This window comes from Rhinatrema bivittatum, chromosome 9 (assembly GCF_901001135.1).
Source record: "Rhinatrema bivittatum chromosome 9, aRhiBiv1.1, whole genome shotgun sequence".
NCBI lineage: Eukaryota > Metazoa > Chordata > Amphibia > Gymnophiona > Rhinatrematidae > Rhinatrema > Rhinatrema bivittatum.
The window spans coordinates 54276058-54299364 of record NC_042623.1 but is presented as its reverse complement, the minus strand read 5'-3'; the positions used below and the strand labels follow the sequence as shown (position 1 = coordinate 54299364).

The window sequence follows — 23307 nt, the reverse complement described above, 5'->3', positions numbered from 1 at the left end:
TATATCAACTTGTTGTGACAGAGCATTAATCTTAGAGGAGGAGTCTGAGAATGCTTTGCCCATCGTTGAAAGAAGATCCCACAACTATTCCAGGGTTACCCCCGGGGGTTTCTGGACCAAAAAGGTGACTCCCTCCAAGACCAGAGTCCCAACCTCTCTCTCTTCACCACCTCTTACCCCTGGAAGATTCTCACCTAACAAAGGGATATCCAAACCTGCAGCTCTAATCACAGAGGCTTCCACAATGGGGGGGATACATAGAAGCTGTTCTCTCAGCGTCTGCTACTTGAGAAACCCCTTCAGTGCTCAGCGCAACAAGCTGCTGTGGCCCCTCCTGCGCGAAAGGTGGTGGGCGGATGTCTAAGGGGCTCAGCGACACCTCCGAGGCTGGGCTGAGTTCTCTTCCACTCCCCACAGGAGCCGGATCCGTGGTCCCTGATTAAAGTAGATGTTGCCAGGCATTGCTGGATGGTTTGCTGCCTGGACGGAGGAAGGGGCTCAGAGGGGAAAGATTTCACTTTCCCCTTCCTCTTAGATGGCATCAGAGAGGTAATTTGTTACCAGGAAAAAAAGCTTCAGAGCAATACTGAACCAGAGGAGCAATGTCTGTGTTAAGCTTCCATCTTGGCTCCTCCCCTAGAAGTTTTGTGCCTCAATTATTTTTTATCCGAGCACAGTAGTACTCTGTCAAGTGTTTTTCAACTTTTCTTTCAATACTTTGAGATTTTTTTTACATTTTTCAGTTGCCTCATTGCTTCTGCAGCAGCCACAAAAGCACTCTTCAGTGCCATTTAAAAAAAAAAAAAGTAAAAGAAAAAAAGAGAATTTGCCTTCTCAAGATGTCCACATCAGAAATGGAGTTGTTAGCTTTTATTGGATGGATTAATTCCCTTGATAAACATCTTCAGTTCACATATCAATGTAATAGAAATTCATTAGCTTATTTGGATGTTAGTCCAAATTCAGGGGTAAACCATCACAATGGTTCATCGAAAATCTACTGATAAAAAAAAAATGTTCTTGCGGTACCATAGTCGTCATGCATGTCAGTCAATTTTTCCATATTTGCTGTTTGTGTTCCAGTTTGGAAGAATTTGAAATACAGGCTAAATTATTAGCTGATAAATTTAAGAGCAAGGGATTGCCCTATAGTGACATCAGATGGGCATACAAATGGGCAAGATTCTCCGATAGAAACCAGTTGTTGAAATACAAACCTAAAAGAAGAGATGATCATTTGGTTTGTGTATTACAACAAAGCACCAATTCCTCTGCAATAGCCACATTGATTAAAAAATATTGGCATGTTTTGGTGCTACATGAGATTTTTAGGGAATCTCCTTTAATAGCAGTATCACGGTGGTCTAATATAAGAGATCGTATAGTACACTCTTATTTTACTGGAGATGTGGTAAAAACATCGGGAAGTCATGCAATATGTAATCGATGCAGCGTTTGCTATAGAAGGAGAGGTATGGACAGATCCAGTTACAGGCTATCATATAAAATGTAAATCTGTTACAGATGGTGAATCATCTAATGTTGTTTATATTATAGTCTGTCCTTGCCCAAAGGTATATGAGGGGCATACTAATCGCCCTGTAAAGGTGAGGTTGATGGAACATTGTTCTAGTTTTAATACGTTCACCATGACAGCATCAGTAGTGGCTCATTGTATTGAAATGCAACATACATTGGAACAATTGCAGTGGAACGTTATTGAAAAAATCACTTCCACTATATGTGGGGGTGATTATCAAATGCAACTGAATTATCAGGAACAATATTGGATTTTCACTTTGCAAACGATGTATCCTATGGGCCTAAAGAACATTTGGATTGGTCATCATTATTGTGATGTTTAGCTCCTTCATTGTTTGGTTGAGTCCTATGGTGGTTTATTTAAATGGAAGTTTGAGTAGAACGTTGCTTCAGCCATTTTGATGCTCTTTGCCATTTGAATCGGATGACAGCTGTTTTCATGCTGCCTGCTGTATGAATTGAATAAGATTTTTCTTATCAGCGATGGATCCCCTGATGAAGGGTTAATTCCAAAACCTGGCCACGATTGGAGTGCATTGTTTGAGCTAAGTACTTTGTGAGAAATTCAGAGATCAGAAATTGCATCTAGCAAAATTGATTCATACCGATTTAAAAAAAAAAAAAAAAAAAAAAAAGTACATTAAAAAAAAAACAAAAAACCAAGGTACAACATTTTGCCTCCTCTCTGTATTTTCGTTTTTCTCTGTTTGTTGCAATACATATATACATAATTCCTTTTCTTTCCCTGTTTTATTATGGATATTATGTTTTTATATGGATATTCATGTATTTAAATGTATGAGTATTTTATTCAAATATCTATTTAATTTTTGCATTATTATTTATATGACATCCTGTGGTCAATGTCTGTTTTCAATTTGTTATTATGTTTAAATTTTGTTTTTAATTTGGTATAAAGATTTTAATTGTGTTCCTATATTTTTATGTTTGGTTATTTATAGCCCCTGATGCAGCCGCTGTGTGAAACTTAGCCAGAGTTGGGCTCTGTTTAAATATATGTGCCAATAAATATCTTCAAGCTAAGGCGACTGGTCTGTCTTACTTCTGTTTGCCTTCTGGCTTCGACAGACCGTCTTCTGGTCTGCTTTGTGGGACATCCCTTCTGCAGAAAACCTACTTGATCCAGAGCAGTGAGAAAAATCTCAGAACCAAGTCTGGCAGCTAATATAGAGGCAAAAAGCTTTAGATCAGAATTCAACAGAGAAATAAGGCGAAAGGATTCTGGCATTTCAGAATCCTTTCCTTTTTTCTTTTTTTTTTTTCTCTATGCATTTTTACAAAATTTACAAGATAACTCTTGTAGGAAAATAAAGATTTATTTATTATTTATTTAACATTTTTATATACCGACATTCGTTCGGAAACATCACATCGGTTTCCAGTGAACTAGATATGCAGCTAACTGAGCTTTACAGGGAACGGTTTTAGAACAGTATTTAAACAATATAGTAAAACATTAAAGCTAAAGTAGCTTTACAGGGTATGGTTTTAGAACAATTTTTTTTTAAACAATATGGATATATAGAATCTAAAGGAGCTTTACAGAGAACAATTTTAGAACAGTATCTAATCAATGAAGCTTCAATAATAGTTAATAGGGGATGAGGAGAAACATAAATACCAAGATCATTATAGTTATTATTTAATTATTATTTAAAGCTTTTCTATACCGACTTTCATGATACAGATCAAATCAAATCGGTTTACAGGGAACAAAAGCGCAGTAACGTTAACTATAACCAGAAGGAGCGGAAAGTTACAATAAAACAGGGAGATATAACTGGGAAGGTTATAAGCAGAAGGGGAAAGAAAGATAGAAAAACACAGTAACTAATTAAACTAATGCAATGGTAGGTATTGGAAACCTTCTTCTGTAACATGGAAGATGCTGGCCTTGATTAAGGGAAGGCTTGTCTGAATAACCATGTCTTGAGGTTTTTTTTTAAAGTCATTAGGCAGGATTCCTGTCTGAGGTCCGGTGGTATGGCATTCCAGATGGACGGTCCCGCAGTTGAGAAGGCCCGTTCTCTGGTCGAAGATAGGTGAGCCACTTTGTAAGGGGGGGCATGTAGAGATCCTTTATAAGCTTCCCTTATGGGTCTGGCGGATGTGTGGCGTTTGAGCGGGAATTGCAGGTCCAAGGGGACCTGGTGGTGAATGGATTTGTGGATAATAGTGAGGGATTTGTGAAGGATTTTGAAACGGGGAGCCAGTGCAGATCTTTGAGGATGAGCATAATGTGATCTCTCCGCTTGGTGTTAGTCAGGATTCTCGCAGCTGCGTTCTGGAGCATCTGAAGGGGTTTCGTTGTAGATGCTGGGAGACCTAGCAGAATAGCGTTGCAATAATCTACCTTCGAGAACAGGATGGCCTGGAGAACCGTTCTGAAGTCGTAGTGGTATAATAGAGGCTTTAGTCTTTTCAGCACCTGTAGTTTATAGAAGCAGTCCTTGGTAGTGTGGTTTATGAACTTCTTTAAACTCAGGTGGCTGTCAATTATAACTCCCAGATCTCTTGCTTGTGTAATAAGTCTGTTAGGGTGTGTCTGCTGGTAGTGGTCACCGTTATCTGGTGAAATAAGAAGGAGTTCCGTCTTGGCTGCGTTAAGCACCAGGTTAATCGTTTGGAGACAATTGTCCCATTGCTTGAGTGATTTTGCAATAGATTCGGTTATAGGAAACAATATTTGTACATCGTCTTCGTAGATGTAGTACTTCAATTTTAATGTTGTGAGTAATTGGCAGAGGGGAAGGAGGTAGATATTGAACAGGGTGGGGGATAAAGAGGATCTCTGGGGAACCCCGAGTGTAGAATTTATGCGTGGGGATTCCTTATTATTGAGTTTGACTTTGTAGCCTCTGTCACTGAGAAATGAGTCAAACCATCGAAGAGCTGATCCTGATACCCCTGTGTCTGAAAGACGATTCAATAAAATGGAATGGTTTACCATGTCGAACGCTGCGGAGATGTCGAGAAGCACTAATAGGAAAGAGTACCCTTTGTCTAGGCCCATACTGAGGTAGTCGGTGAGGGAGATGAGGAGAGTTTCAGTGCTATGTGATTTACGGAAACTATATTGTGTCTCGTGAAGAATTTTATGTTCTTCAAGATATTCCGATAATTGATTATTGACCACTTTTTCCATGATCTTGGCTAGAAATGGCAGATTGGAAATAGGGCGGAAATTGCTAGGGTCACTTTGGTCCAGTTTTGGTTTCTTGAGTACGGGTTTGAGAGTGGCCAGTTTTAGGGCGTCCGGGTAAATTCCTTGCAAAAATGAACAGTTGTTAATATCTGCGAGGTGTTTGGAGATAGAGTCCGGCACTAGTAGAAGCTTAAACTCTGGAATTTGTTGCCAGAGGATGTGGTTTGTGCAGTTAGTATAGCTGTGTTTAAAAAAGGATTGGATAAGTTCTTGGAGGAGAAGTCCATTACCTGCTATTAAGTTCACTTAGAGAATAGCCACTGCCCTTAGCAATGGTTACATGGAATAGACTTAGTTTTTGGGTACTTGCCAGGTTCTTATGGCCTGGATTGGCCACTGTTGGAAACAGGATGCTGGGCTTGATGGACCCTTGGTCTGACCCAGTATGGCATTTTCTTATGTTCTTATGTTAAGCTTGGCCGGGATTTTGTCGAATGGGTGAGAGGAAGGTTTCATTCTCTTTAGGATGACTTCGATCTCCAAAGCAGAGGTGGGTTCGAAAGATTCCAGCGAAATTTCAGAGTTTGATAGGGAGGTTGAGTAGCTGGTAGGCGTGTTAGGGTTGGGTGGCAGCCGAGTTAGAAGATTGGAAATTTTATTCTGGAAAAAGAGTCCGAGTTCATTGGCTTTCGATTGAGCTTGGTTATCCGGAATGGGTGGGGTGGTGGTTTTAGTAAGTTCCGATACGTAAGAGAAGAGTGCCTTCGCATCGAATACCAGATCATGGATTCTGAGGGTATAAAAATCCCTTTTTGTTCTTAATGTGGCATTTCTGTAGTAGTGGAGCGCAGTTTTATATGTGGCTAGAGTACAAGGGTTAGGAGTCCTCCGCCATTTATTTTCTTTCTGTCTGAGGTCTTGTTTTAATGATCGGAGCTCCTTAGTGAACCACAGTTGTTTGTTTTTTTGAGCTGGGTTAATGCTCTTTATCAGGAGTGGGCATAATCTGTTAGCTACTGCCTCCGTGATGTTGTGCCAGGAGAGCAAGGCCGAGTTAGGATTTGATAAATCAATGTTGGGAAGTTCTTTGGCCAAGGAGTTGCTGAGGTCCTCTGAGGTGCAGGCTTTCCTGTAGTACAACGTGGTATGGGGGGGAGGAGATAAGGATCTTTCTTTCACCTTGAGGGTGGAAATGATTAAAGAATGGTCAGACCAAGGAACTGGGAGGCATGTAGGGGATGTGTGCTGTGAGACACTGGAAATGATGAAAATGAGGTTGAGCGTATGTCCAGCTTTGTGTAGGCTTGTTAACAATTTGCTTGAAGCCCATGGCCGTGAGGGAGGTTAGGAAAGCTTCGCAGTTTGAAGAGAGAGGGGTTGTGTCAATGTGCAAGTTGAAATCCCCTAAGATTATGGCAGGGGAATCCAGGTTTAAGTATTTGGCTATGATTTCTTTCAAAAGTGAGGCGTCTGAGTCAAGGAATCCTGGTGGAGCATATATGAGGAGAATCTGGAGCGAGTAGGATTTAAACAAAGCTACTTCTAGCTTCGCCATCGTCTTGGTGGGTTGAAGGGTTAGATTCAGGTCTTTTTTGGCTGCTTCCAGTAGGCCTCCACCTCTTTTCTTTAGTCTAGGAAGTGAGAAGACGTCGTATAGGTGAGTTGGGAGTTGGTTAATCAAGGCTGTATCAGTCGGTTTGAGCCAAGTTTCTGTAATAGCACAGATGTCTGGCTTGGAGTCGAGTAGATAGTCGTGAAGGATATGCGTTTTCTTAGTGATTGATTGAGCATTGAATAGAGTCAGAGTGAATAGGGTCAGACCAAGGAGTTGGGTAAAGGGGGAGATCATGATTGGAATAAGAGTTCTATGCGGGCGGATTCGTTGCTGCTTAGTTGATTTCTCCCTGGTGAAGGGGTTGTAGTGCAGGATGGGTATAAAGTAGCCTTGCATCATGGATGTCTTGGGTGGACCCGTGGTGGGTTAGAGTGGAGTGGTGTTGAAGGGACTAATGGTAGACTGGAATGAGGAGAGTTGAGCCATCAGCCTAGGATCCGTATGCTTAGGAGATTTGAGGTGAGGAAAATAAACTACTACTAGTGATAGTTAATGGTCCGTAAGCAGGGATGCACGAAGGGGCGCACAAAGGGGCCTGCCCAGGTGGCCACCCTTAAAGGCCCCTAGGGTGCCGATTGATGAGGTCTGCGGTGCGCCCAGCCTCCGATTGGTCGGGGGGCGCGGCCGGGCGAGAACATGGGCGGATTGGGTCGGATACTGCAGGTCTGGTGGTGCAGGCTGAGGGCCTCGGAGGCGGCATGCGACGGCGGATTAGGGACGGCGAAGTCAGGTCAGTCAGTGAAAGGCCTTACCCCGATGGGTTGAGTGCCGGCTGTGCAGGCCTGCCTGTCCTCATCCTGCCTGCCTTAGCTAGTCCGTCCTCGTCGTCGCGGTCATCTGTTGCCAAAAGGGGGGTCTCCTGGAGAGGTGGCCGCCCTTAAAGGCTCCTAGCGTGCCGATTGATGAGTTCTGCGGTGCGCCCAGTTGTAGGATTTAAAAGATGTAGGATTTACAAGATATCTCAAATAGGTCGAAAGTCTATAATTATCTCGCATGGGTCAGGGGTTCACTTGTTGCAGTGGGGACGACTTAAGCTTGTGCCTGGACTTAAGCTTGTGCCAGTACAGTCAAGAAAGTGAATAGTTTCTATAATAAACAACATATTCTCTAAATTAAAGTCCTCAGAATATGGGGGTGGAAAACACAACCTCAAGAAAAGTTATTTAACTAATAAGACAATTACACAGTAGCCTACAGAGAGCTATAATACTTTACCAGGGGAATAAAGCAGTCATACTGTTCCCTATGGGCGTTATGGGAGTTTTCCCTATAAGGAATTGAGTCAGTTGGGGGGGCTCAAAAAATATATATGAATTATTAGCATATTTTATTATGCACTTGTATGGGAATTTGAGGAAAAAAGCTCCCCCACTGACAATACTTGCGGTCTCAGAAGAAGGAAAGCCATCCTTCTTTGAGTATCTCTCAAGACGTCTGGGCATACTCTTATTCTACAGCTTAAAAATACAACATTTCTGTGTCTTAAATACAACCTAAGCAACCAGTCCTTATTTGGCTCTAAAGCCAGAGTAACAATTAAAGTTGCAGGTGAACCTTGTTCAGTATCTGTCATCTCCAATATCGCCAAGATATTTAATGGCAATTCCCTTCCCGAGGTTTCTAGATTCACAGCTTCTCTTTGTTCTGTTGGACCTCTAGTTTTTGGTAGATAAAAGATTCTTGAAAGAGGTGGCATAGCTGATTCCTCAACTTGCAGCACTTCCCGGAGATATATCTTGAACATCTCTCTAGGAGAGTTCAGGGGTACTTGCGGGAAATTTATGAATCTTAAATTCCTGCTTTTTATTTGATTTTTATTTGATTTTCCATGTTTAAAAAAAAAAATAAATTTTGAAGTTGGCCCGCGGCTGTCGGGTTGAAAACCGGACGCTCAATTTTGCTGGCGTCCGGTTTCCGAGCCCATGGCTGTCAGCGGGCTTGAGAACCGACGCCGGCAAAATTGAGCGTCGGCTGTCAAACCCACTGACAGCCGCCGCTCCGGGCCATAAGGAGGTGGTAGGGACTCGCTAGTGTCCCTAGCGCCTCCTTTTGCCCGTTTCTACCGCCGGGCCTTATTTAAATACTGAATCACACGCACAGGCGAATGGCCTGTGCTCTCCCGCGGACTTTACTGAATTGGCCCGATAGTAATTGGTGCCCTATTCATAAATGAGAAACGTTGAGCAACCACTGCATCCTCAAACATATTCTTCAAGGATAGAACCACCAAGTATCCCAAAAGTTTATAAAATTCAGTTCCCAAGCTATCAGGCCCAAGGGCCTTAGATAGCTACAATGCCTTGATTTTCACAATCACTTCCACTTCAGAAATAGATCTATTAAGGAGAGAAACCTGCTCAGAAGATAACTGAGGGGAGCTATAGTTTTTGAAAAAAAGAAAGCATAGAAAGCCAAGAGTTTGATTGTTCAGAATACAACTACCTATAAAAGTTCACAAAAGCTTGTGATATTTCTGAGAGCCTGTCTGTTCCACAACTACTTGGGGGTCTTAATATTAAAGATGTAATGCGTACTCCGGTCACTACGGAATAAACATACCAGCAGACCCCCCTCCTTACTGCCAAATCTTTACAATTTGTTTTTTGTTTTTTAAAAATAAAAACAAATTGTACCACCCCTTTTAAATTAATAGGCCGTTAAGCTGCTTCTTTGCCTCTTGTAATTTTTTTCTTATCTGTATCCGACATAAAAAAATGCATGCTGCTGCTTCAACTTGTTAATTAATATCCTGTGCCAATTGCAAGATACTCCCATCTCGCTGTTCAGTCTTATCAGCTACATAGGTAATGATCTGTCCCCTTAAAACAGCCTTAGCTACCTCCTACAAGTTGTAGCAATCACTTCCGTGTCGATATTATCTGTATAGTAATTAGACCAGGCTTTCATAAAATCAACATAAAAACAAAAAAGTCAACATCATAGAACAAAGTAGGATTCATTTTCCAAGGACATGGTGGTCCACTCTGCCCTGTTATCAAAGTGAAAGAGACAGAGTGATGTGATAAAACATTATCGAGACTAGAGGCACGTACAATAGTGGAATAAAGAGTATCAAAGATTAGAAAATAATCCAACTGTGAATATACTCTGAGGGGCCAAATAAATAAATAAAATCCCTCTCCTCAGGACGCAAAATTTGCCATATTCATCAGTCGTAATTCTGAGGAGAGAAAATTCATACCCATATGTTCCCAATTTTTATGGAGTGGTTTTGCCAGCTTACAGTTAGTATCAGAAATGATATTAAAATCCCTGGCAGATATGAAAAAAGTGTATGATGAGAGCCTGGAGAGAACAGTGGGGGAAAAAAACTGGTGAGAGTAAATGTTAGGGGTATATATATTGCATAAAATATACATTTTATTTGCTAAGGAGCCTATAACAATGATATAACAACCACAGGGATCCTCAGTACATATTTTACACAATAAAAGGAAAATTCCATCTAATCAGAGTAGCAACACCACAATAATATTTTGGTGCTCAGTTTTTGGTGCTTTTTTTCTTTCCAAATGCATCTTCTGCAGGTACACAATGTCAGCATTGCAGGGTCTAATGGCATAGTTTCTGGGGTCTGCTCAGGAGCTCAGCAGCAGACATCTGCTCTCCAGCTGGTCATCACGTGACTCCAGGAAAGAACATTCTAATTCAGACTGACAACCAAGTCACCATACTTTTGTCAAGTAGGAATCGAACTGTTTTACAAGCCCAGGGATCTCAACCATATTTTATTTATTTATTTATTTATTTATTTATTTGCATTTCTTATATACCGGCATTCGCGATGGGAGTCGCATCATGCCGGTTTACAATAAACAGGGTGTGACAAAAGGATAAATACTTAAAACACTTAACACTTAAATATTAGCAGACCGTCTCAGTAGGCTGTTCTGTCTGCATGAGTGGTCTCTTCAACAATCAACAGTAGACATGTTCAGCTGGTGGGGTCTGCCAATGATCAGTCTCTTCGCTTTGGAATAGCACAGGAATCTGGAAAATTTAGCTCCGTTCTACCCAGCAGATTCAGAGTAGCTCAAGGTCTTTTCCTGCTCAATTGGATCACAGACGTCATGTACACTTTTCCACCAATACCGCTGATACCAGAACAGTGAACAAAGTGATACGGGACTGAGCCTGCCTGATCCTCATTGCTCTGGTGTGGGCCGGATATATTTGGTGTATATATATCCAAAAGTCCTCTGATCCATCTAGGCTCAGTTCATGCCTTATTAATCCAGGACCAAGGAACTCTGTTTCATCTGAACCTTCAGTCCCTCAGACTGATGGCTTGGATGTTGAATGCTCAATTGTTGATCTCTCTTTGCCCAGAGAAATTGAGGGCATAATATTTTTGTCTACAAAATCACCTAGAAGAATTGAAGACTATTTTCCATTTGGCATCATTGGAAAGCCTTGGACTTATTTTATTGCGAGCCCAAACATTTACTAACCTACTTGCTCTTCCCTTCCAAATCAGGCCTCTCTACATCCTTGGTAAGGGTACATTTTAACATCATAGTGGCCTACCGTGTTACAATTGACAATAAACTAATCTCAACTCACCCGTTGGTATCAAGAATAATGAAGGCTTTTGGCATATCAAACCTTTGGTACTGAAACCTCCAGTAGGTAGATGCGCTTATGAGTTCCTATATGCAACTGGACACCAATTTCTCTTCTCCACGTTTTACCTGACCTTTTAAGCCATTTCTCACCACTGCCCTTCATATCTGTCCCAAATCTGTGACAGTGATGGCCTGCACCACTTTCATTAGCAAGCCATTTCATGTCTTATCTTCAGCTTTGCTTTCTTCAGAAATCAGTACGTTAGCCAACAACAAAAGCCCCCTTCCATGTTAAAATCTGGCCTCCCCATGTTCATATTATGTTTAAGGTTTTAACCATGCAGGTCCTTTGTAATTATATCTATGCAGTTTTTGGGCTGTAACTGCTGCTTCTGTGCAGGTTACTCCAGTGGCCTCTTGGAAGCACAGTACAGTCATGCCTATATGATTTTTGGGCTGAAAACATCACTCCATACAGGTTATCCCAATGCTTTCTTGATGCAGATTACCTAGTGGTTCATTCCCATTCTCTTGCTATTAGGGATCCTCTGTGTACACCCCATGTTTTTTGAATTTCATTACCATTTTTGCTTCCATTTGTTGAAGTCGTGGACCCTTGGATAGAGGTGGAGATGGCTAACTTGCATGGGTTGATCCCTGCAGGTCTCCACTGTCGGCAGGTGGACTCAGATGAGGAAGAGGCCCAACTGGAGCTTTGCCTTTGCCCATGTTCCCCTCGGGTTGAGCTTTTGGGTGCCGGGGCAGGCAGGTCTTACGTGGGGACTTCTGCAGATGGTTGGGAGGGCGCTGGGCCAGGGTAGATGTAGTACAGGCGATTCCGAAACTAGGCCAAGGTAAGTGGCAGGTGGTGTTCGAGAATAACCAGAGGCAGGCAGTGGTCAGAGGCAGGCAGCGTTCAGGAATGATCAGGAGGCAGACTGAGGTCAATACCAGGTATCCATCCAAAGGGAAAGGTGGGATGGATAAGCAGGAAGGCAAGGAGCACAACAGGTGGGCAGACGAGGAGACGAAGAACTGAAGTCCTGAAGACAAGGATGCTGGACTGAAGACAAAGACAAGGACCACTAGAACTGCAGACAAACGCAGAGCAACTCAACCTACTGAGCAGTAGAGACCTGTGGCTGAGGCAAGCTGCTGTTGGAAGTCTGCCCTTTTATAGGGCAGCATCGACGACATCATCTCTAGAAGCCACGGGGACTTTCTTTAGGAAAGGAGAAGCGACGTGCACGGGAATCATCGGCAGTGTCTTGCCGGGGAAAGGAATGGCGGTTGGCTCAGCCGAGATTGGTGGCAGCGTCCTGCTGCATACACTGGCTGTCTCCTATTGCAACTCGGGCAGGCCCAGAGGTAAGAGAGACTGTCCATGTGGCTGCCCATAGATCGCTGATTGCAACACCATTACTTCCTTTGGAAGGGCATGTCAGACATCTACCACCTTTTCTGTGAAAAGTATATCCTGGTGTTCCTGAGCCTACTCCCTTAGAGCGTCATATTTATGACCCCGAGATCTACAACTTTTTCTATTGAAAAAGGCTTTGCTATCTGGGCATTAATAACATTCAGATATTTATGTCTCATCATTCTGGCTATTGTGGAGACCTGGGTTTCATTCCTTCTCTTGGGTTTTCTTACTAAACTAGCTTAAAGTTAGAATGCTGCTGAGTAGCAATCACGGTGCCTGACTGTGCAGAAGACTGTTCATAAAGCAGCAGCAGCTGAGATCTGGAGCAATCTTGAAGTCGTTGTTCAATGAGATATGCTTTTGTTACCTCAGCCACTAGGAGGCTGCTGTGATGCCGTGCTGGGTTGTGGATGAGAAGGGGTGCAAGAGAATACACAGAAAATAAGGCCATACATGAGGTTCCTAATTAAAGATGGAGGATTATGAAGGGAAGCTTTGTGTAAAAATAAAATCCATACAGATTTTCTGATGATGTATGGGTAGAAATTCAATGCACACTACTGGTGAGTATAGAGAAGTGAAGTAACACTCAGTAAACTAATATTTGGTTTATCATATAGTTATACATAACCATATTGAGCATAGTACAGATTTTTTGGTTATAGTATAGCAAGTATACATATGAAGTCTAAACATGAAGGTTGGCCAGACATATGCAAAAGAAGTTTTAATGTATTTAATAGATTTTCTCATCTAATGCTGATTGATGGTTCTAAATATCTCATCTTGATTTCAGGTGTTCTTCAAATGATGCAGACAAGAATTGGGGCTTTACAAAGTGCTGTTGACAGGTATTTTTTCTCTTTTCACTTACTAATAATTCACCATACAAGACCCTTTTTCTAGAACATATGAACATAAGTTGTGTTGAGCCTTTTTCAATTCAAGATTAATTAAACAAGCCTGTCTTTGTATTGCATTTCACTCAGATAAAATCACATAGCAATATTATTTATAAATATATTTTTATACAACTTTTTCCCTTCCAAAATGCACTAGTTATTAATAACTTTTGTGTATTGTAAATTAGTACAGTACCTGAATGTAAACCGATGTGATATCTCAGATCGAATGTCGGTATATAAAAATAATAAATAAATAAAAATAAATAAAAAATAATGCTCTGTATGAAGCAAGTTTACATATCGTAAATGATGTTTTTCATGGATAGAGGATGAATTGGCCATGACATGTAGGTAATGTTATTCGGTGGCACTTAATGGATCTCTCTCATATCTAGTAGACCTTTAGTTCTACTAAGCATGTGTGATAATTCCTGCGTGGTTATTGCCTAGTGAGTCTCCTCAATTGATTTTAGAAGTAACCTAGCAAGGTAGTTGACTCTCCAGGGAGGTGGGTGGGTATTTAGCATGGTTAATTCATCCTGCTATCTATGGAAAACACTGTTTGTGGTAAGCAAACTTGCTTTAATCATCAATAATCATTGCTGAATTAAACATGACATGGGGAATCCCAAGCTGAGAGTTGCAGCGAAGGGTTTACTGAATAAGTAACCCAGACCCCACCATGGAGAGGAGACTACTGGATGAACAGGCTACGCAAAACTACTTGTATGAATTTACTGTCGGTCTTTGAGCTATTATCCAGATAGTAATGGGAAGCAAAGGTTTGTACTGACAAGCTTGTTGTAGCTTTGCAGATATTTTTAAGTGGTACTGCCTGTAAATGAGTCATTGAAGCAGCCATGGCTTTGTCTTGACGAACTTTGATGGTATCTGTGATCTGTAAGCTTGCTAGAGTATAGCAGTGTGCAATGCAGTCTGCTAGCCAGTTGGACAATGCACTTTTGGCTACTACTATGCCTAGTCTTTTAGGGACTGTAGGAGATAAATAACTGAGAAGTCTGACAATGATGCTGAGTTCTCTTTTATAGTAAGCCAGTGTGTTTTAAGTCTAAGGTATGAAGGGCTTTTTCATCTTCATGAGTATGTGGTCTCGGGAAGAATATAGGTAATATGATGGGTTGATTAATATGAAAAGCTGATGCTACTTACGATAGGAACTTAAGATGATTGCAAATTACCACCCTCTTTTGGAAGAATTGCATATAAGGAGGATAATGAACTAAGACCTAAAGTTCACTGATTCTTCTGGTTGACATGACTGCTAAAAAGAATATAACTTTTCATATTAGAAACTTGAGCAACGCCAACTCTAATGGTTTAAACAGCAGCTTCATCAGTTGTGTTAGAACCATGTTTAGGTTTCATGGTACAAGTGGTTTACCAGCTGGAGATTTAGTATGCTATAAACCTTTCATGAATTTAGATACTAAGGGATGAATGGAGATTGGTTTATCCTCAGTTTGGGTATGGTAAGCTGCTGTGGCACTGAGATGCATTCTTATAGATGAGTAACAAGACCTGAAGCAGAAAGAGTAAGTAAGTAGTTAAGTAACTCTTTGGGCTTGCCTGTAAACAAATCCAAGCTATTGTCATGACACCATGTGGAGAATATTTTCTATCTAATATCTTAGGCTCTTCTAGCGGATAGTGCAATGTCCTCAACCTCTTTCAGAGAGAATTTGATGATTGAGTGCTCAAAATCCAAGCTGTCAAGACTAGGGATGAGAGATTTGGATGAAACAGACATTTTTCTTCTTGAGTGATGGGTCTGATCTGAGAGGGATCAGAGGACTGCTAGACAGCTGTACTAGATACGCAAACCACCTGGAGCATGCTAGAGCTACGAGGAACATTCAGGCCCGGTTTGATAATGATTTCACTGTTCTGGTGATTAACAGTATTGATGAAAAAGAATGTACAAGATCTGCATTACAGAAAGCATCCTGAGCAAAGCTGAATTTACTGGGAGGAATGGAACAAAACTTTTCCAGTTTCCTGTTTTACTCTGATGCAAATAGGTCATTGACTGAACAGTTTGTCGGCTGACCTGTGGTCAAAATGGTCTGCCAAAGCATTGGACATCACTGAGAGATAGTTCACTTGCAGGGTGGCTTGATGTCTGCGAACCCATTCCCCATATTTATATCATTTTTCTGGCAAAGATCTCACAACCCTGTGCCTCGTTGTTCATGCAGAACCTACATACCTAGTTGGGGTTTGAATGAGAATGCTTTTCCCCTGTAGGAAATAAGTGAAGGTTGTCAAAGTGTACCTGATTGCTCCCAGTTCTAGGAGGTTGATTTGGAATTGATTTTCTATGAATGATTTTCAAACCCAAGGTCCCTTGGGTTTGAAAGGGACCTGTGTGGGCTCCCAAACATTTTTTGGAGGCATTTGTTGCCAATGGTACTTGGTGATATGGCAGCTAAAAGGGTGCGCCTTCCTGAAGAATGACGGGGTCTAGCCACAAACGTAATTCTTGTTTCATTTCTTTCAAAAATCGTACTTTGGTTGTCAAAAGTTGATTGATCTCACTGGAAACAAAGGCTCCACTGCAGGAATCATATGGAAAGGCGGGTGAATGGAATCGCATGTATTGCTGCTGCCATATGGCCAAGAACAACCATTAAATCTGACTGATGACTGATCTGTGTTCAACAGGTTGAACACTAGGGATCTGAGAGTGTTTGCCCGATCTATTGGAAGGTAAGCTCTCTCTTGGAGAAAATTTTTTCCAGGCTCCAGTGAATTTTATTTTCTGGCAGGGAATTGGAGACAATTTCTCAAAATTCACTAGAAATTCTAATGAAAAGTTGTATTGATTTTTTTCAGGGAGGTTATCACACCTTCCTGGGAATTTGCCTTGTCATCACAGATGCTTTATTACTACTGCTAGGCATTTGGTGAATACCTTTGGTGCTACTGACAGGCCAAAGGGGGGCACACTGTACTGGTAATGGGAGGAATCTATCATGAAGTATAGGTAATTTCAATGGATGGGATGGATGGGATAATAATCATAAGCATCCTTCAGTTATAAAGTGCACATCCACTTTCCTTTGTGGATGACTGGAAGAATCGTGTATATTTCGTGTATATTTCTCCTGAAATATATGCTTTTTCAGGCTTCTTAAATCCAGTATAGGTCTCAATTCCTTGGATTTTTTGGCTGTAAGGAAGTAATGGGAGTAGAACCCCAGGCCATGGTAATGCTGAGGAACTGTTTTTTTTGCCTGCTGTTTGAGGCGCGACTCCACTTCAGGCAGAATAGTGTCAAGTGAGATTTTATCCTGATTGATGGCTGAGCAATGAGCAGCAATGGAAGCCAGGAGAAAAAGCAAGTGGTATTTAGACTCCACAATCTTGAGAAAGCCCAGCAGATCCTTGGTTATCTTGAGCCATTTCTCCACAAAGTGTTAAATCCTCCCTTCTACTGGAGAGGATTGTTGCTTGAGTTTGGAGGTGTGGTCAAACTTGGTCCAGACTTGGCCTGGACTTGCTGACGTCATGTTGTTTAGTGTGTGCTGGAAGTTCCTGCTGTTGCAGAAGCAGGCTGCATTTGTATCTTTGAAATTGCCAGAAGGGGGGGCATCTCTAAAATACTGTCTTTTTAAAAGAGTAGTAAGAGCACCTTGCAGAAGGCAGCTGTTCCGGTCCCGTCAACAGGAACTGGTCCGACACATGTTTCTTTATTTAAGTAACTGTTTCTCTGAGGTTTTCACTGAAAAGGTGATCACCTTGATATGGAAATGTCTGTCAAATTGTCGGGGACATCATTGCAGAAGCTATTGGCTTTCAACCAAGCTATGCAGCCTGCTCCAATGCAAGATGCTTGCTGTGGTGTCAAGTGCCTCATATATGGAACAAATAAGATAGCTTAAACCTTCTTCAGCTTCTAGGAGTAGCTCAGGGGAAGCAACTTCGCTTTTGCTGGGTGGAGGAAAAGGCTTCAGTTTCTGAATACAATAATGTAAGTATTGCAACATATAGAATTGGTGCGCAGAAATTCGTGTATTTAGCATGGAGTTTTGGATTACTGTCTTACTAAAACTGTCGAATAATTTGAAATCTTTTCCTGGCAGAGTATGAGTATATTGTTTTCTTCGCTCTTTTAAGAACTGATTCCAAAGCAACTGATTGAGGTAATTGCACTATCCCGAATCCCAGGGATTTTTGCACTGCATATTTGAGGTCTAATTTCCTTGCAGTTGGGGCACAGGAAGTATAATTTTGTCACATCCTTATTTGTTATTCTTGTAGGATGACATGGACATGGATAGCTACTGGCTCTACTGGAGTGTCCAAAATTTGGAGGAGAGCAAAGACCTTTTCGCAGGGATCCTTGCTCACATTGACTCCAAGTGCTTTTCACAACTTGTGTATAAATCTGACATAGGAAAGATAAGTGTTCTGGAGGCTCAGGGAGGGGTCAGAAGGAATTTCTGTCGACCTCTCCTCAGAGTCTGGAGGTGAAGGAATACTAATCCAAGACCCTAATTATGAGGTAGATGACTGGGGAGGGGTCCTTGTCTTCTCTCGAGGGGCATATTCCTGGTGTACATCCTCTGATTGTCTGGACTCTGCTGCAAGTGACTGCCGTGGTCTAGAACAACCTGGCAGAGGCTCTGATAAAGTACCTACCTGAACCAGAGATATTGGGACTCCTCTTGGGAGCAGAGCTGATGTCCTGGAAAGGAGAGATTGCAAAGTACTCTCCTTTTCTTTAGCCACTATGGAGATAAAGAAATCCTTTACCAACGGTGCTATTTAGTTGATGGGCTGATATGCCTTTTGACCTGGCGTGGGTGGTGGAACATCTTCTAATACAAGTATGGAATCCTGCACATCTGGGCCCTTCAGAATATGAACTAGAGGCCAATTAGATGTGAGAGGTACCAGAGAGCAAATGGGATCTGGAGTTTCCAGGTGTAGCCCTTTTTTCATTGATTTTGTTGGCGTAAGGACTGTAATAATTGGTAGGGGATAGAGGCATTGCTTCCCCTTTTGCTCCCATTAAAATCTTGTGTAAGCCACATATAGCTGTGTTGGAAGCATTGACATATGACTCGGAGCTACTAATGTTGAAAATCACTATGATGTGTCATTCGGGGCTCGAAGCATTGAAGATTTTTGTACTGATTGTGTCGATTATTTTGACAGTGCTGTATACTTGTGTTTTGATGGTGTCTTGGACTTATGTACAATGATGCAGGGTACTTTTTTGTCAACAGCAGCATTGCACTGAGCCTCGATGGTACTGTCAGCGCCAGCAGCTCCACAGAATGGCACCTCTTCTTTTTCAATGAGTGACGCTTACTCGACCCCCAGGATTCAGCCTCTCCTGCCAACAGGGGAGACACTGTTGAGGAGGTCCTACTCAACTCAATTCCCAGACAGGCAAACAAGGTTCTCAGAGACTTCTCAGAGACTTATGCAGTTCCTCCATTTTCCATGGGTTTCTGAGTATGTGGGGGCATCCATCTGCAGCTGTAACACTTAGCCTGGTTGTGGTCCAATCAGAGGCAGCAGTAGCAGAGTTCGTGCCCATCAGTAATGGACATTTTCTTGCCACAAACACATTCCTTGAAACCACTGACACTGGGTTTCTTCTTTCCAGACACTGAGAGTTAAAAATATGTTCTTAATTTTTCTTCCTTTTTCTATTTTTTTTTTTGCATTGCAGCACTGGAAAGTACTGTTTGGGGGCTGCTGAGGCAGTGAGGTAACTTTTAAAGAGAGAAACTTACAGTTTTTGTAGAAAAAAAACAGAGATTAGAGGTACCTACCCATGCTGGTGCTCGGATTAAAAAAGACTGAGGGGGCTCATGAAGGAACACTTGTAACATGCTCAATAGAGAAAAAGCTCTATTAGCTGAGAGAGAGGTCCATTTGGTGCTGCCGGATGATGTTACCCACAAGTCATGGCTAATTCAACCTTGCTTATCGACGGAAAAAACTGCAGACAGTAGGCCATTGATATGCATTTTTTGTTCTTGACAAGTGCTAGTGTATCTCTCAACAGTTCTGAGTATTGCATTATGTGTATAACAGGATATCTTTATATATTTGGTTTATTGTTTAACTTTCTATAATATAACTCAAGATGTTGTACAAAATGAAACTGCAAAGTTTCACAACTTGAATCATATAAAACCTCATAAGATTTACAACAGCCAAACTGAATAAAATCTCTTAGGTTCATCCCATATTCAACTTTTGACTAAATCTTCAGGATTAGCACACAGAGTGCTGTCAAACAGTTTGAAGAAGGTTTGACATGATAGTCTTCTTACAGTCACTCTTTTTTAAAGCAATTATAACTGTGGGGGTTAAAGTTTCATTTGAAAATACAATACCAGTTCTCATGTGTTTGTTGTGCTTTCAATTGATATTTGACCCCCTTTTTTTTTAAACTAACGCATTTCACATACTTTGTATTTTTAACAAATTTGTAAATTTCTTGTATGCAGAGAGTATATTTTCCATAACTACAGGAAATGTTTAGATTAACAGCCTCACAGAAATATTTGTAAAGTAATGAATATTTTAGTTACCAACTCTGTGTCATTAGTTGGTGCTTGAGTAGGTGTGCAGCACTGTGTGTTTTAATATGCTATTAAAGCTGTTTCAAATTGTGTATTCTTTTCTCTTTTCTTCCCTTTACTAGAATCAGAGCCAAGATTGTTGATCCTTATAATAAAATAGTGTCTCGTACTGCCCAACTAGCAAGGCTTCAGGTATGTCACATAGTCATTACTTTATTTCTACAAGTGATTTCTTCAGGATGTAGATTTCTCTATTGACATATAAGGATGAATCAGCCATAATATGTGGATGATGTCATCTGAGTGCACTGACATGAATGCAACTATCAGAGCTCAGTAAAAGTTTTACTGAGCAAAATGCTGAAGTTCCCGCAGATGCACACTGCCTCATGAGCCGTCAGTCTTTCTGTGTCCAAGCTGCTGCTGCTGCTGCTACTACTACTACTACTACTACTACTTAATATTTCTATGGTACTACTCAACATACTGCTGCGCGGATATGTCCACAGTCTCTCGTTTTGTTTAGGCTGATTCTTTTGGCCTGATACATTACATCTTTTTTTTGTTTTTGCTGCTGCCTTGACAACTCCTTTTTCAATTCTACAAGAAAAGAAGATATAAAAAAAATGGAAAAGCCCAGTGCCAAGAAGATTGCAGTCAGTGGTTTTAAGGCATATATTTGTGGACACTGGATATCCATTACAGATATGCATTCTGTCTGCTCTCTCTGCCTGGGCCCGGATCCTGATGTCTCCAATTGCCGCAGCTGTAGTTGGACGTCCCAAGGGTGCAACAGTACCATGCTTTGAAAATGAAGCCCCTTCAGCAAGACCAAGCCATCAGCAAGGTTGGTCCTGGTTCTTCTCACACATGGCTGCAGCAGTGGATATAGCTCTTCTGACTGCACGTGTGGGCCTTCGTTGGATCCTCTGCTCCATCAACCATTATTCACCAAATCTTTGTAACCCCAGGATAAACATATCCCTTCAGTGGTGGATGAACCTGGAGGTTCTAAAGTTGTAAACATTTCTGGTAAGGGCACAGCTTAAATTCTCTCCACTTATCCTCTCTAGGTCAGTTTCCACAGTAATTCCTCTTCATGAGCAAATGCATACAATACATGAAACACTATTTAGTTTATGTTAGTTTATTAATTTGTTTAATTGCCATTCTACATAAAATCAAGGTGATTTACAAAATAAAACATACAAAATAATCAGGGTCAACCATATATAAATTAAAATTAGAGATCAGAAGTACAAAAATTAGTACAAACCCTAATCAATCAAAAATTAACAAATACTGATAAAAATTAAAAAATAATTAAACTATCAAAGATGTCAAAGCAGATATTCAAAACAGCACTTAGCTGGATAAGTACTACATATCTGACTAAGTGGTGCCACTGAATATCTGGCTAGGATCAGTGGGCACCTAAAGTTAGCCAGATAAACTTATCTGGCTAACTTTAAGAAAGCTGGGTATATTCAGTGGCACTGCCACACCTCTGAATATACAACACTAGTTAACTGGATAAATTTATTCAGGGGTGGATTGCAGGCACATATTGGCTCACAGGTATTTGTGACTCACTCTATGTACTTTCTGTGCGGCACGTATTTCAACAATTCTCAAAATACACTGAGCTAATCATATGACCTGAAGCCTGGTAAAACTGAGACAAAAAATCTCCATCATAAATTTCACATTTTTCCTAACAAACAAGTATAGTGTATCCTAGACCAGGAGTGAGCAAACTGAGCTGCATTCCTCTTTCCATCCATGCAATTAGTTTGGCCTCCCCGCCACGTTTGGTTACATCTCTCATATATCCTGGATTCCAGGTCTGGTGTTAAAATCGTTTGTCAACTAATCAGTTCTTGAACCAGTTGCCAAGTAATAAGACAACTATACTGCCAGCCATTGGCTCAGACACACACATTCAAGTGATCCTGTCTACCAATGCCTCCGCCAAAGGAGGGGGGTGCATACCAGTGTAGCATGGATTTGAGGGTCATGGTCCCTAGCTGAGAGTGATCTGCAGATTAATCTTCTGGCGTGGAGAGTCATCCGCTATGCTTTTGAAGGGCTTTCTCTCACTCTCAGGCAAGAGAATCTTGCTCCAGATGAAAACATGGTGGCCATGTTCTACATAAACAAGGAGGCATAGACTGGCATGCCATCTGCCAGGAGGCCTTTCAAATCTGGTCATGGGCTGGGCATCACAAAAACCATCTTCAAGTGATCTGCCTTCCAGAAATCCAGAATATATCGATGAACCACTTCAGCAGAGTGTTGGAACTGCATGAGTGGTCTGTGGATCAGAGAGTCATGGACAACTTGTTCAGCTGCTGTGGAATACCAATGATCAATTGGTTCATCTTGGAGGACAACAGAAAGGTCCAGAAGTTTTGCTCCATATATTTGAACAGCTACCCGTCAGCTCCTGATGCTTTTGTGCTAGACTGGAGCACTGGTCTACTCTGTGCATACATGCCAATTCCTCTTAATGCTAGGACTGTCCGGAAGGCCTTTGGAACAAGGACAAGGTTAATCCTCGTAGCACCAACCTGGCCACAACAAGTGGAATCCATATGTTCATCTTGCAATTCAGTTTCCAATTCCATTGGGGATGTCTTGACTATCATAACACAAGAAAATGTCATGCTTTGCCTTCCAAACCTGCCTTCACTGACCCTTATTATATGGATGTTATGTTGAATGCGCAATAATGTCCTCCATACTCTTTGCAAAGGAGGTGGAGGATGTGCTTAATTTAGCTAGAAAACCTTCAACCAGAAGATCCTATAATTTCAAGTAGAGGTTTTTGACATGGTATGGATCCAATCAGCTGGATCCTTTCTCCTATGGCCTGAGGGACCTGCTTCAGTATGTAATCTTTCTCTTGTCCTCAGGCCTCAGCACCTCTTCAATCAAGATTCAATCCCAGTGCCATTGTGGCGTATTAGCAACAGGTGGAGGGGATTTGATTTCTCTCTACCCCTTTGTGTAAAACTTCCTGAAAATTCTGTGGCATTCTAAGCTTCTTGTTAGTAAACCAGAGTATTCTGGGACTTAATGTAGTCCTAGCTCAACTCATAAAACCTCCCTTTGAAGCTCTTGAGTCGATGTACTTGAAGTTTCTCATCTGGAACGTGTTGTTTCTCGTGGCTGTTACTTCAGCACGAAGAGTAAGCAAATTACAGGCTCTAGTTTTATGTTCACCATACTTGAAGTTTTTTCTCAACAAAGTTATTCTGCAAACTCATCCCAAGATCCTTCTGAAAATAGTATCTGCAATCCATATTAGCCAAGTGATTATGCTGCCAGCATTCTTTCCAAGATTGCATCCAGCAAAGGAGAATGGGCTCTTTATTCCTTGGACTATAAGAGAATCCTGGTGTATTACCTAAAGAGAACGTAACCTCACTGTCAAGCTTCTCAACTGTGTCTTTGATCCTAATCAGTTTGGAAGGGCTGTCTAATTGCCTAGTGGACTACATG

The 23307-nt window shown here is 41.4% G+C and overlaps 1 protein-coding gene across 1 annotated transcript in view; it reads left to right on the top strand.

The window, feature by feature from the left end:
• COG5 (component of oligomeric golgi complex 5) overlaps positions 1-23307 on the top strand; it is a 585636-nt gene that overhangs the window by 4994 nt on the left and 557335 nt on the right. The window contains 2 exon segments of the mRNA XM_029617284.1: positions 13129-13183; positions 19926-19995. Coding sequence (XP_029473144.1) covers positions 13129-13183; positions 19926-19995 — 125 coding nt within the window.